At 34.9% G+C, this 14,701-nt stretch overlaps 2 protein-coding genes across 2 annotated transcripts; both read left to right on the top strand.

The window, feature by feature from the left end:
- Window positions 1-691: 691 nt before the first annotated feature.
- LOC142981781 (serine protease SP24D-like) lies at window positions 692-2,254 on the top strand. The gene is made up of 2 exons (XM_076127886.1): window positions 692-820; window positions 1,088-2,254. The coding sequence occupies exon 2, from the start codon at window positions 1,105-1,107 to the stop codon at window positions 1,903-1,905; it is 801 nt and encodes a 266-aa protein (XP_075984001.1). The 5' UTR covers window positions 692-820; window positions 1,088-1,104; the 3' UTR covers window positions 1,906-2,254.
- A 7,556-nt stretch (window positions 2,255-9,810) lies between these two features.
- LOC142981832 (uncharacterized) lies at window positions 9,811-14,614 on the top strand. Its single transcript, XM_076127958.1, has 6 exons — window positions 9,811-10,014; window positions 11,768-11,924; window positions 12,303-12,417; window positions 12,769-12,903; window positions 13,478-13,691; window positions 14,064-14,614. Exons 1-6 carry the CDS (start codon window positions 9,864-9,866, stop codon window positions 14,216-14,218), a joined length of 927 nt encoding a protein of 308 aa, XP_075984073.1. The 5' UTR covers window positions 9,811-9,863; the 3' UTR covers window positions 14,219-14,614.
- Window positions 14,615-14,701: the final 87 nt, after the last annotated feature.

The raw sequence follows: 14,701 nt of genomic DNA, 5'->3' as shown, positions 1-14,701 counted from the left end.
TCTTATCTGGAAGGGTGGCAATAAATGGCTCAGGATAGAGACCAGTGGAGAAGTTTGGGGGAGATATTTGCCCGACAATGTAACAGTACAGCTTAAAAAAAAGATTAAACCTATAAAAATCATTATGTATGGTAAGGTCTGCTCTTTCACTAGGTACAAACGCAGTCGAAAGGGATTAAAAATCCTTTGTCCGTTTTTTTGGTATTAAGCTACATCTTCACCAACTTTTAGCTCAATCGGTTTGGACGAGTTCTCTATATAGAGAAAATAACACGACTTGTTTATACATATAATTAAATATAGATATAAAGATAAAGCGTGTGAGTCAAGTGGTACAACTTTAATCGGTCATATATAAAAGTAATGAAAGTAAGTGAATCTCGGATATTTGGACATATTATTATTAGGTCGGGGAAAAAGTCTTTTCGCATTATAGTATGTATGAACTTGTAGTAAAATCTCTTTGGCTTCAAGAATTACAAATGCGTACACGGTTCATTAGGTTTCTTTCAGTGAGCTCGTGAGGTACCCCAATATCGAGCTTTTTTGTGTAGGTATAGAAAAGATTTTATTACAAGTTCATACATACTATAATGCGAAAAGACTTTTTTCCCCGACCTAATATAAAACAAAATTGTGAAATATTCAGTAAAACAATAAAAAATCCATTTCAAGTAGCATACAATCATAAGTTTGTGTCGTAAACTATACGCTAGTTTTGATCTTGCGTTCTTAAATTATCGGGCATTGAAGTGTTACAATAAGAGTCTTTATTAATATATCAACGGAAACCATTTTACAGGAAGAAACCTAAAAAAAGGTTTGGTGTTTTTTTTTTTGTGTTTTTTTCTTAGTTAACTTTCTTAACGTTGACGTTAAGTTAAGCTTGCAGAGGCTGTTTTGTTAATGGGTGATCTTATACATAACAAATTCCTCCGTGTTTCGAAAGGCACGTTAAAGTGTGGATCCAGTAGCTCGATTCTCTACCACTGTTGACTATCGTCAACCAGTTAGCTTTCTAGAAATGTTGTTTGATCAATCTATTGATGCAAACCTACTTTTACTATGTCAATTTCTCTGTTTGCAGCTCAAAAGACCGGCATCATGGTCTCCCCTCTATCACTGCTAGCACTGTTATCAGTAACACGTGCACCAGCGAGCGCCTTCAACAAACAACTCCGCGTGATCGCCGGCATCGATGACATTCACTCTAAGTACTCTTACGTCGTCGCGTGGAAAATGGCTGTAGTGTTTGAGCGAAAAATTTGTACCGGTTCTGTCATAAAACCTAATTGGGTGCTGTCAGGTGCACATTGCTGCCCGGACTGTGCTAAGATAGTGACTCATCTTTACATGCAATGGGGAGATATGTCACTTTCCCTGAGCGACACAGACACTAAAAGTGTAGTGCTTAAGATAATAAATCACCCAAACTATTCAAATTTTCGCAACGATATCGCTTTGGTGTACGTAAAAACGATAACAATGCATCATTACGGTACTTTATCAGCGATAGACTTCAGGGCACTAATTGGTTTCGCAGTTGAGTACGCCGGCTACGGAATGACCTATAATCCGTTTGATAGAAAAGTTAAAGACAAAAAGAAAAAGAACGAGTTGGATGTGACTCGACCGTTGCAGATAGGTGAAGCAAGTATAACCTCGTGTCGTGGTTGGGATCGCAATGATGAAGTATTATGTCTACAACCGAAGTGTTCCTCTAAACAAATGATTAGCTTAGGTGACTCGGGTGGACCTATGTTTCTTGGGAATAAAATTATAGGTGTAGCTGAGTCGATAGGTGCTATTGGTAAATACTTAGCCAGTAATGTGTTCATTTATACGCCAGTGAGCCCGTATATATCATGGATTCAGAAAACAATTGATACACATAGTGATCACTGATTTTGATATAATTAAAATAATTAAAAAAATAAAAAATGCCTAAAAATAAAAAAAAATAATGTTTTGGGTGGACAACCCTTATCACTAAGGGGTATGAAAAATAGAGGATTGCCGATTCTCAGACCTACTCGATATGCTCACAAAATTGAATGACAATTGGTCAAGCCGTTTCGGTGGAGTACGGTAACTAACATTGTGACATGGACATTTTATTTATAAGGTATAGATGTTATATTTCATACAGATATTATGGATAAATATAAAAAGATGCAACTCAAAAGTTTCAAAGGTATGATTTTCCACTCTTTTTTACCTAAGCGCTTAGAAGCATTATTTATCATACGTACATACATAAAATCACGCCTTTTTCTCATACTACGATTCTTACAAATTTCCCTTGTCTCGTTCACATTCATAAATTTACAGGACCGCTGGTTACGAGTACAATGCAAGTAGTTTCCTTTAACAATCATACTAAAATACGATTGAAAATTAAATTACAAAATATTTATTTATATACTAGCTGACCCGACAGACTTCGTCCTGTCAAAAAGATTTGTGAATGTTTTTTTGCCTACGTATTTAAAAAAAATCTCCTGAACAGAACCTTCACCCTGGTGATAGGACGTTGTGAATAAAAAATAATTAAATACAACATATATAAGGATTTAAAAGTAAGTAATCGCTTTATTGTTAATCATGTGAATCATAATTATTATTATTATCATTTTAGTGCTTTGTGGTATACGATGTTTTTTGTTTAATTACCAGGCGCATAGATAAACAAATCTGATGGTTTTCCAACACGGGAACAGGCAACATACAATTGACCATGTGAGAAACATGGGTTTTCTAGATTAATACCACAAACACTTAATGATTGCCCCTGGGACTTGTTTATAGTCATAGCAAAAGCAAGCCGCACTGGAAACTGTAGTCGTTTAAACTCAAATGGCACATCAGTCGGAATCATTGGGATGCGCGGTATGAGAACATCTTCTCCTTCATACTTTCCTTTGAGTATAGTTGCTTCTATCACATTGTTTAGTAATTTTTTTATCGCTAACCGTGTACCGTTGCAAAGACGCGGTTGGTTGATATTTCGCAACATTATAACCACCGATCCAACCTTTAATTGAAGATTGTGAGGTGGCAATCCTGGCAAATCCAGCGAGTTTAAAAATTCCGGTGGATAGTTGACTACATCATCTTGATTAGTAGCCGAATCAACTGATTTATATATCCTCAATTCGCCTGTAATTTGTTCTTGAATTTTGAAATTTAATTCATTTACATCTATGTTTTTTGCAGCCAGTATAGCTCGTTCGCTCAACCAATCATAGTTTCTGTAATTTTGAGAAACATCTGGAAACACCTTTTGAATAAGTCCATCTTTTGATTGAGTTAACTGACAAAAACTTTGAGGAAAGTTAATGTAGCCAGTCAACATGTCTATAGGAAATTTGCCATTACCAATGTCAATGAGTTGTTTAGAGAATATGTTTCCAGATTGGTCATTTTGCAACTCGACGCGCATATTCTTGCTTAAATGTAGTACTTTAACATGTTTCCACAAATTGGAGGACTTTAGACATGCATTGAGTTCATCAGCTGGCGTTGATCGTGGAATCACTGGCAATGTTTGACGAAAATCTCCTGCTAATAAAATCATTGCACCACCAAATCGGTTATTATTGCTCCGTAGATCTTTTAAGGTTCTGTCTAAAGCCTCCAAAGATTTTTTATGTGCCATCGTGCATTCATCCCAAACAATCAATTTACATTGCTGCAAAACCTTTGCCATTGCAGAGTTCTTCGAAACGTTGCAGGTTGGAGTTTCATTGCTTTGCATATTTAATGGCAATTTCAGTGCTGAATGGGCTGTTCGACCACCTTCAAGCAAAGTTGCTGCGATTCCTGACGAAGCGAGTGCAAGTGCAATTTTATTTTGTGAGCGAATTGTTGCTAATATTAATGAAATCAAAAAAGTTTTTCCTGTACCACCAGGTGCATCTAAGAAGTAAATCCCTCCAGTTTCATTATTTGTTAGTTTCATAAGAGTTTCAAATACATACTTCTGTTGTTCATTTAACAGTGGAAGATTTGTTTGAATTAATTCTTTCAAAGCGTTGAGATCATACAGTTTTTCTCGATGCAACTCTTGGTTAAAAGCATCATGCATTGGACGATTGGGCGCGGTCAGGCCTAATTGAATTAATAGTTTGTTTGACATTATCAAGCACATGTCCTCAATTGAAATCAATGCTTCATTGTAAATTTCTTCACTGATTTGTATATTTGGATTTCCCATTCTATTCCGTATTTGATACAAAATATCATCACACATATAATCTTTGTACTTGATCCACAAATCAATTGGGTTTGATGGGAAGCATGTAGATATGATTATAGAAAACAATGTTCGTATTTGATGAGCGTGAGATGATATTACAGCATCATTGAGAGTTTGATCCCAATGAGCGTCATTTTCAAGCAATTGCAAACGTTGACAGGCTTCTCTGTAGGATCCGCACAATTCACCATCAACAGTTCGTAACTGTTGGAATGATGTTGGGCCACGTACATTGACTAATAGCAGTCGTAAATAAAAACATTCATCATTGCTTGGATGTACTGAATAAATCCGGCCAATCGCATCGGTGGAATATACATCTGTATATCCTGGAACTGGTTTTCCTTGTTACCGTCGTATAAATCTCCTTGAGGATTGATTCCAGGTATAATATTTTGGCATTTCAGAATATAGCAATGTTTGTGCGAAATCATCGTTTTGGCATGTCTCAAAAAAACTGGTTAATGTAGTAGATGGTGGCTGAGCAGCCCTTTGTACTGCGTTCTGTGCTGTAAAATACACTCTTTGTCCATTTTCTAGCTGACCCGACAGACTTCGTCCTGTCAAAAAGATTTGTAAATGTTTTTTTGCCTACGTATTTAAAAAAAATCTCCTGAACTAAAACTGGTTAATGTAGTAGATGGTGGCTGAGCAGCTCTTTGTACTGCGTTCTGTGCTGTAAAATACACTCTTTGTCCATTTTCTCTTTTTCATTTTCATGTGCTGTAATATTGCTTTGAATGTCACCACGATATACGAATTTGTTTCGTGTATTAGTTGACAAAAGCAAACTCAATAGGTTAGGTCACAGACAATTTTTTTTTTTTTTAATTTGATATGACTTGAAGTCAAATCCTTTTAAGCCGTACGAATTATTTTGTTTACGTAAAATTTGGATATTAAAAATAATAAAACACTGTTGGTAAAGCGATTTTTGTTTGACTGATGTAATGACGTGGAAACTGATGCATTTTATCTCGCGTGCCGAAACTAATACAAAAGAAACGCGAGTTTCGGAACGCGACATTTAAACTCCTCCAACTATGTATTCTGTGCTCCAACGAACACACGCACATTGTTTTGACAGATACGATCTTTGACTTTAGGAACACACCTACATTGCTTAGACAACAGTGAGTGCATGTAATTTTGATATGAACTTTATACCATAGCAATAAAGCTCAAATTGACTACGTTTTAGTTACAAATCATTTGTATGAGAAAAAGAAAAGGGTTATTTTTAGGATTTTTCCAGCGATAATTCTAATTTTTCTCGCCGTAAAAACCATCCTTAAACTTCAACGAACATTTTAAAAAAAGATTTGGCCAAATTGGTCGAGGCGTTGTTGAGTTATGCGCTTACCAACACATTTTGCGATTCATTTTTATATTATAGATAAGGGCCAGAAACCATACATAAAATTCTATCTCTCATATGAGCGACACAATACAATGTAACATAAGTGCTCATTAAAAAACAATATAAACTTCCATATGTACTGGTTAAAAAACAATGTTCGTAATCAAAAATGATCTTTGACTTCACATGTGACAAGTATAGAATTAATAGTAGATTTTATTAAAATTAATTACACTGAAGGCGTGATTTGATTCATAATGTAATGTGTTTTGAATTACAATCAAAAGGTAATGATGGAACATGGACTAAGTCTCAGTCATTTGTTTTATGTAGAAAATGTAAAGGTGGGTTTTTAGCCTGAGAAGTATAAGCCGAGCAAAAGTTGAGCACAAGCCGAATAAGAACGCTCTTTATGTCAATTGGGTAATTTGGTTTTATAAGCTGGCCTTTTCGAAGTCAACCTAAGTTCCTCGATCCCTTGACTACTCAATTCATTATTACACCGGTCTGCTCTGTCCACGTGCCTCAAATAGCACGCACAAATAATACTTCAAAAAGGGCGCACAATGACATGAGTGCACGACGGTAACGTCGCGGTCAGCGGAGGTTAGGGCGAGGCCAAAATATTGCGTTGCGTCGATGCATCGCAAAGACGACAACACTCGTCAATACAAGATTTATAGACAAGCGTCGCAAATGTTAGCGATACGTCGACGCAACATAGTGTTGTGGCTTCGCCCTTAACGCTTGCCACGCGACGCAAACGCTGATTAGACGTTGGCGTAACGCCATCGCTCGTTTAACGCGAGTGGGATGGGGGCATTATAGTCGCAAAAACGTACGATGATGAAGCTGTAAACGAAAAAGAACGAACATAATACATAACAAAACAAACTCACAGATGTAATAATTAAATGATACAATCTAAAATTTTAGACATAAATTAAATAAAATTACATTTCTTAATACAAATAGTAATTGGTTTTTGTTTTTATACATTGTCTTAAGACAATATTCTCTAAATCTACTTAACAGATTTACATAAAGTTTCTACTAATACACATAGAATAGAGGTTTGCGAATTTAAGGCTAAGGATATAGCCGTAGTTGAGTGTAATAAGTTCTACAATAAAATAGTCCTCTTCCATTACGAGGTCCCAGGGCTTTTTTCAGGTCTTGCAAAGTGTTATTGATTTTTTCTGATTGATATGAAAAGAAATATACCACCCGATTATGTTGGCAACCAGGTACTGGAGCTGTCCGTCCCCAGAAAAAGATCAAAAGTGGGACCCAAGACCAACTGGACAAAAGTGTTGCGGCGAGACATGAAGGCATGAGAGGTTGAGGAAGACGACGTCAAGAATAGGGCGAAGTGGAGGAAAAGTGTAAGGAAGGCTGACCCCACTACCATATGGGATAAATAGCCAGGAAGAGAGAGAGATATGAAAAGCCAGGAGTTTGATATCGTAGCCGGTCTTCTTCTATCTCTCCGAAGCATGGAGACGCCCAGTTCAAATACCTTTGACTCGCGACTAACATTGGATCGGGCAAAATACACCCGCATTTTGCCACCTTCTGACATAACAGGCGTGATATATGACATGTAATTATTGTTCGATGTCATGCGTATGCATTACTTGTGTCATTACATTTTATTACATTCATAAAATAGAGGCTAAAAATATATTTACGAGTCTATAAGTCAAGCATAGATCAAGAGTTCTTAAAATCATCTTTAGATTTGACCATGTTCGTGTATTTACGTTATCTTTTTAGGGTTCCGTACCCGAAAGATAAAAACGGAATATTATTACTGAAACTTCTATGTCTGTCTGACCGTCTCTTTGTTTGTCTGTCTGTCGGTCTTTCTGTTTGTGTGTCTGCGTCCCAGCTGTATTTTATGAAATGTGACAGTTAGAATGTTTCTCAATAATAGTCCCCCTATTACTGGTAAAGTTTTTTAGAGCCCAGGGCCTTTCCATCCCCGCACCAGATATTTGGCTACCGAGGTGGTTTTTTAAGGGGAATCACCACATAATCCAAGACTTCCCCCAGGAAAATTGGGTAACCGAAGGGATTTTTCCCCCCGCAAAAAAAATGCTAGCCCCTATTACATAAGACTAATATATAATGGCGAAACGTGCGTAAACCTTTGGATATATAGGCGTGATATTATGTATGCATGTATATTGGTACAAAAATGTATTTAGGTAAAATATTTAAAATAGACAATAATGTGAAAATGTGAAAGAATTACTCCAGCAGTTGGCCAGTAATGTGCTAGAAATTTACTATCAGGTAATATTATTTAATATAATATTATTGTATACGTATTATAATATTATTACGTCACATTTCCTTCATATAATGGTGATAAATCATGATATTTTTGAATACAATATTAATTACAATACGAATGAAAATATGCAGTTTTAATCGTTTTAGGCTTTTGATGGTGACCTTAAAACGTTTTTAAGTAGATATAATAATAAATATATTTTGACAACTTTAACATTTGGACGAAATCAAATACATATAAAGATGAAGTTGAAATTTTATAAATGTTCGAGCAATGTAAATAGGTAATATAATACCAGTTATATAACGATTTTAGCCCCATGTAATGGGGCGATCTTATAATCTTATACCTACATTTATTCATTCAGACATAGGTGTTACAAAAATATCAACAACCTGAGACCTCATGGTCAGCAGTCTATTACAGTATCAACTGCGCCATAGAGGCAGTAAGGGACATATTTTATGCCTTTCTTGAGGTCAAGAGGACCTTTGAGTATTACAGGCATGATGTTGTGTATGTATGTAAAATCTCAATAACTTACATACATAGTTTCCATTCAATTATTGATCACTCAGTATTCAAGATACAATTAGTAAGTAAATCAATGACATGCTTCTTAATAGCTCAATTCGACACGTAATCTTCATTTATCTAATAATAAGAAGATCTTGATTGTTCTTTCTAAACATAGTGGAATGCAAGTAAGTTTAGTGTACGATTCCCAAATTTAGTAGCCTGATAGTCTTTTCGTCTTTAGGGTTTTCTTTGTAACTACATCTATGGCGCAGTAGGTAATGTATACGGCTGCCGCGTAGAGATGTCGGGTTCGAATCCCGAGTTGAGTCTAAAAGATATTCCTTTTACGGTTAAGAAAGTCGTAGTATTTGCCTGGAGTTAGGAAGTTGAGTTTGTAGACCTCCGTGTCCCGGAGAACATGTTAAGCCGCTGGTCTGGTCCTGGGCTTCATCTCTCACCGGTCGTCGGTCCCACCGGGCTAAGAAAATGATGGACTTGAAGGTGCGCTTGTTAAATACACACACTCCCTGCACAGATTTAATTAAACAGATAACTGAGAACAAACCAAAACAATTAATATTCGATTTTACCTATCTCCAAAGCGTATAGTTGCATCGGCCACGTAATTCATCAATAAACTTAACAATGACGTCACTATTGTTAATACTATTAACTATTTTATAGTCATAGTAAGATTTGTAGCTACGATATTAATTGTGTACTAAAAACATAAGTGCGTCAATGCGATGACCACTAGTCTCTACTCTTATACGTTTCTTACTTGTTTAGAACCACACTATTGCGGTTTTCGATTCTATATATCTATCTATTGAACCCACTTCTACCTACTGTTGAGTATAGAAAGCCACCTCAATGCGTTCTGCCCTGCGATTGTTTTTTCTGTTTCGATTATAACAATATATTTACTACAGCATATTTGAAGTTTAGTTGTTCTAAATTTTTATTGAATATTGCTGTTATAATGTCGTCATCATTACCAATGCATCTGATATTAATACCACTTTGTAAACCTATTATAGTATCTGTTTCTCATTTTTTTTTTTGAAGAATACATAGTATTATAAACGAAATTAATAACTGTCAACTTTAATAAATAAATTTGATAATTCTTCGAACTTTTTTATTAACAGTCAAATCTTAAAAAACTTTGTTCAGACTATTAGTTTAGGTTGCAATTCCATTGCACTTATTGAATGCCCTTCAAAAAGGATGAAACTTTATTCAAAATAAAGTCATCAAAAGCTAATTCGTATAATATATCACTGTCTATAATAACCTCGAAAAATACATCCAAAGTTGTCCGAACAGCGCATGAGTGTGGACATAGAGTATAAGTAATAAAAAGATTTGCTGTACATGTCCCTATCTCAGTTGTAATTCTACCGTTGATGTGAAAAATTGTAAATATGGAAGGAAAAATACTTGAATTCCATCCCGATACGATAGACGCGGTGAGGAAAGAAGTCAATTTGGATACAAATGAAAGAATGGAAGAAGCAGTGGACATTCTAGAAGAATGGGTCAAGAAGCAAACGCATTTCGTGAAAAGAGATTTTCGTAAGTTCTTTTTTGTATTTTTTTTTGTGACATTCATTTTATTATTTGGTAGGAGTACTTACGGTGGCCGAGACCAGTTTTTAGCTCTTCTAATATTTATATTACCTAAATTAGGTTTTTGCATAAACGAAAGTTTTTAAATTGGTGATTCGCGGTTTTTAATTCGATAAGATAATTTTGAAGGAAAAATGGGATGGCTTTTTGCTCAGCAGTGTATTACCGACTATCAATAAATATTCTAACAAAAAGAAATTCGTTTTGCTTGACCTGGGAATAGAGCCTGGTACCTCTGCAAAGCAGTTGCGTTAGCTACTGAGTGTGCCACGGAGGCAGTTATAATGTTTTTTTATATTTTAATTTATATCGTGGGAGCTATTGTTTAGTAAAGCATCAAACTTAATAATATGCACATAAAACTAAAAAAAAAATATATTAGTAGTATCTAGCACGTGAATATATTTAGGCAGTTTTTACCCAAACACACCAATTCGGTGCCAGAAATAGTATGAAGGCGATGAGATTTACATTACGATAATGAAACAATGGTTTTATTTGAGTCGATGGAGATGTTATCATTTATAATGTTATAAAATTTATACATGGTCTATGCGCAAATAAATCACTTTAATTTGAGATCACAAACCTTGGTACCTAACATAACTTTAAAGCCTTCGCCATACTTGTTTATTGTATCATAGAATACAGGAATTGAAGTGAACAGGCATTTTAATTTCGGTACTAAGCAAACTCTTAAGTCTTTAGTCCAACCACCACTTTTTCTTGCACAAACCAATCCAAATATTTCCTTCAACTGAGCAGTTTTTTTCATTGATAGCATCGAATTTGCTCATTTATTGGGGAGCTAGGATATAACAGGTAGACATTCGGCAAACAATTAAATTTATCGTCGGAGTTAAAGATAATATTATATGATCCGCTCTCTCAAACAATTATTTTAACAAAAACCATAGTAATTTTTGTTCTTATTTTCACACAACCTTATTTTTTACAAAGGTTAGGCACCACTAAACATTAAACCTTAGGTTGCTTGACATTTTGGCATTGGTCACATAGACTCAGTTATGATCTTTGATCTTACAAAGTGTCATACAATACCTCGATGAGGTCATTTAATGTTTTGTGTGCATAGTTATTTATTTAAGTACTTGTAAATCTATTTGTTTAAGAAAACGAGAGGCGTAGGTGAGAACATCTCAATAGAACAAATACTTAAGTAAATTGTAGGGAAATACTTTAACTCAATGTCAAAATATTTTCTGAGGTCGACATTCTACGAAGGTCATATTATAAAGAAACACTATTACTTTAATTTGTCTCACTGCTGGACAAAAATATGCCCCGGATTGAGGGAGAGACTTTTAGTCATCAGCGTAGGCCAGCACGATAGAGATGTTGCATATGATATTATTTATTTTTACTTTAAACTTTAAAAAAAACTTTAATTCATGTAGGGTTTATGACAATGTTTGTCTTTACCTGTGAAACAAGTTTTGGTAATAAATAACATTAAAAGTTATTGGTGAGTTTCCTTAAGTAATTAATTGACGTTCAATAGTGTTCAAGTAAAATACACAATATGCAAGCTGGATTTGGTTATACATTTCCTCTTTGCGTAGCTTTTCGTATCACAATAATTATAATTTTATTGTGTAGGAAGGGATCTTGGTGACTAAATTACGATCAAATTTGATGCTACAGAATAATATTAATAAAAATAATATTTTTATTCTAGCACGAATGTACCTTGAGAGTACATTGATAACAGCAAAAGGTCTAGTGGAACGCGCAAAGCAGAGAATTGATAAATTGTGCACATTTAAAACATTGATGCCAGACTTTTACCCGAGCAACGTTACTAGAGAAACATTCGCAAGCATCGATAATGTCGTGTAAGTACTAATTTCTTCAATCTTTTCATTAGTAGCGTAATCCCTACAGACAGTTCTATGACGGTACTAACTGTTGTAGCGTGGTCACAAGAGGTCTCGGTATTGTGCACACACTTGGACTTAGTAAACAAAGTCTTACATAGTTGGCTGGTTTTAATTATACTGGCCGCCGTAGCCGAATATCGGCCAGGACGACGTTATTACCATTGACTACCGGCTTGCTATCGGCAAATTTAGCATGAAAAATTGATTGCAGGAAATCACGATATCGTAAATTAAGTAAATTTTTTTTTTCGTCCGTTCTTAATGGCAATAAGTAACTTTATGTACGCTCTCTACAAAATTTCATCGGATTATTATCGTCTGTACTTTTTTCAGAACTCATGCACATATACCAAAGTTAACAAAGCAACACTACAGAGTGTATCTGATGAAACTTATATCAGAAATCAATGTAGCAGCCGTACTAGGTTATTACAGATATCTTGTTGTGGTACGTATTATGAATACATTTAACAAAAACTGTCCCACTGCTAAGTATGAGTCACCTACTAGAATGGAGAAGAGCTCTTCGCCGGCATTTTATGCAATCTGGCCTTTTCTTCAAGAATCATAAAGAGCTAACAAAAATAACAAACCAGAAAGAAAAGAAAATATCATGAGTACAGGAGTTTATAAATTTGCTTTTACAGCAGTTCTTGAAGGAACAGATCAGTGTAGAAGATTCGAGCTCTCGAGTGGACAAGTGCACGGCAATGGGACAGTACTATGGTACCACTGACTTGCTTCGATTTAGATGGTCTAAAAATCCTGAAACACATTTTATTTTGTATTTTTTTTACAGGCCAGTGAATATTTAAAAATGAATGACTACACCGCAGGCTTTGTCATCATGTTAGATTTTAGAGACGCAAATATTTTGAGTTTTGTTACTAAAATCGGTCCCGTGGAACTTGGACAGATAGTGACTCTGATGACGGTAAGCATATAATACTATCAATTTGTTGTTGATCTGTTGGCTTTATGTGCGAGAGATTATTCATGTAGTAAACGAATGTAAAGGAGAAAATAACTGAATAAACAGTGTGGAACTCACGACCACCCGACGCACTAGTAGTTGCGTGGCGACCACTTTAGCTACTATACCATGAACGTCACAACAAAGACGACGATCTGTAACTCATTTGTGATAATACTTCCATTATTTATGATATCTTAAGCATTCCAATGCTTAAAGCAGCGGTTCCCAACCTTTTCTTAGTCCGGGACCACTTTTATATTATTCTTGTTAACAGGGACCACTATGTAAGTATATTGAAAATAAAATCTAATAATCATCCAGAAAATTTTAAATTTTAAAATCATTTGCGGACCATATTTTGACTTCTAGGTACCACTGGTGGTCCACGGACCACTGGTTAGGAGCCATTGGCTTAAAGATATCAGTTGTTAAGGCATGTGAAAAGCTTTCAGACGTCTTGGCCAATTTTTTTAGTAAATTGATTACAAACTTTACGCTATAATAATAATACACTCCTAATCATATATTTCAGGACGGCTACGGCATGAGAATCAAGAGGATAGACATAATTTCAGACTCTAAAATGGTTGATTCTTTAGTATTCTTATTCAAGCAAGTGCTGAGTGCTAAGCTTAGTCAGAGGATACAGGTGCACAAGAATCTTGAAGTTATACACGAAGTAGTCGGTAAAGATTTATTGCCTGAAGAGTACGGCGGTAAAGAAATGCCTTTGAGGAAGTTAAATGGTAAATATCCTTATACTCATACTTCTATTATTTCATAATCCTTTTAAAACTCGCTTCATGTACTGGTAGTCGGCAGCATTAGGTAAGACTGGAAGCCGACTCCAATATGGTTGGAAGATAGGTTAGACTGATGAACGCTCGTATTTCCTAAAATTTTAATGAAAGTGGAGTGGTGGTTATTTTTTTTGTGTTTATGAAGATCCATTTGTTTTCGATTAAAGTTACCTCTTTAGAGATTCAGCTTCTTTTTAAGATAAGATATATTTCATATTTGTTTATTTTAAACCATACAAACATACATACATAAACCTTCTTCCCTAGCGGTAAGCAGTGTACCAGAGACTATATTTCCTTTTAAACTTTTTTTTTCAGAAAAATGGCTAGACATCCTATGTTCCAAGGAAAACGTAGAATTCTACAAAGAAATTAATCAAGCCAGAACTGATGAATCTTGCAGACAAGCAGACAAATTTAATGAGAATTATATAGGCACGCCTGGATCTTTTAGAGCTTTAAGTGTAGACTAAGTATTTATAAGAAACCACGTGAAAACTTTGAATGTTATACAGTAGTATGCCTCTTTTGCTTATGTACTGTTTCAATATTGATTGATAGTAACAAAACACTGTATAAACAATTCAAGCTTACACGGAATTTATTAGTACAACACTTAAAATTGATGCCTCTAGATAAATAAGTAGGTAACAAAAATGTATATTTTATAACTTTTGGTCATAGATTCAAATTGAGGAGTGCATAATTTTTGTTAAATCCTAAAAATATTAAACCTTCTACATAGATGATTATGTTTATTCATTGTTAATAACTCTTTTACTCATTTACTATAATACATCATTTAAAAAAGATAATTGGACCTGGCTATTGTAGTACTAGTTTGTAGATGAATAAATTATTTTAGTCTTTTTTTGATGTTTATTTTTTATCTCCTTTCAAAAATAAATAACTTTGTTTTTCGTAACAATGTCAAAACGCCTGATAAATAAAGGTTA

This window comes from Anticarsia gemmatalis, chromosome 20 (genome assembly GCF_050436995.1).
Source record: "Anticarsia gemmatalis isolate Benzon Research Colony breed Stoneville strain chromosome 20, ilAntGemm2 primary, whole genome shotgun sequence".
NCBI classification, from domain to species: Eukaryota; Metazoa; Arthropoda; class Insecta; order Lepidoptera; family Erebidae; genus Anticarsia; species Anticarsia gemmatalis.
The sequence above is the reverse complement of the archived record's forward strand: the minus strand, read 5'-3'. Positions and strand labels throughout refer to the sequence as shown.

Bases quoted from the DNA above. Each gene is read 5' to 3' on its own strand.
- LOC142981781 (XM_076127886.1), top strand. From the start codon at position 1,105: ATGGTCTCCCCTCTATCACTGCTAGCACTGTTATCAGTAACACGTGCA.
- LOC142981832 (XM_076127958.1), top strand. From the start codon at position 9,864: ATGGAAGGAAAAATACTTGAATTCCATCCCGATACGATAGACGCGGTG. The intron at 10,015-11,767 runs GTAAGTTCTTTT...TTTTTATTCTAG, and splicing joins TTTCGTGAAAAGAGATTTTC to CACGAATGTACCTTGAGAGT. The intron at 11,925-12,302 runs GTAAGTACTAAT...TACTTTTTTCAG, and splicing joins GCAAGCATCGATAATGTCGT to AACTCATGCACATATACCAA.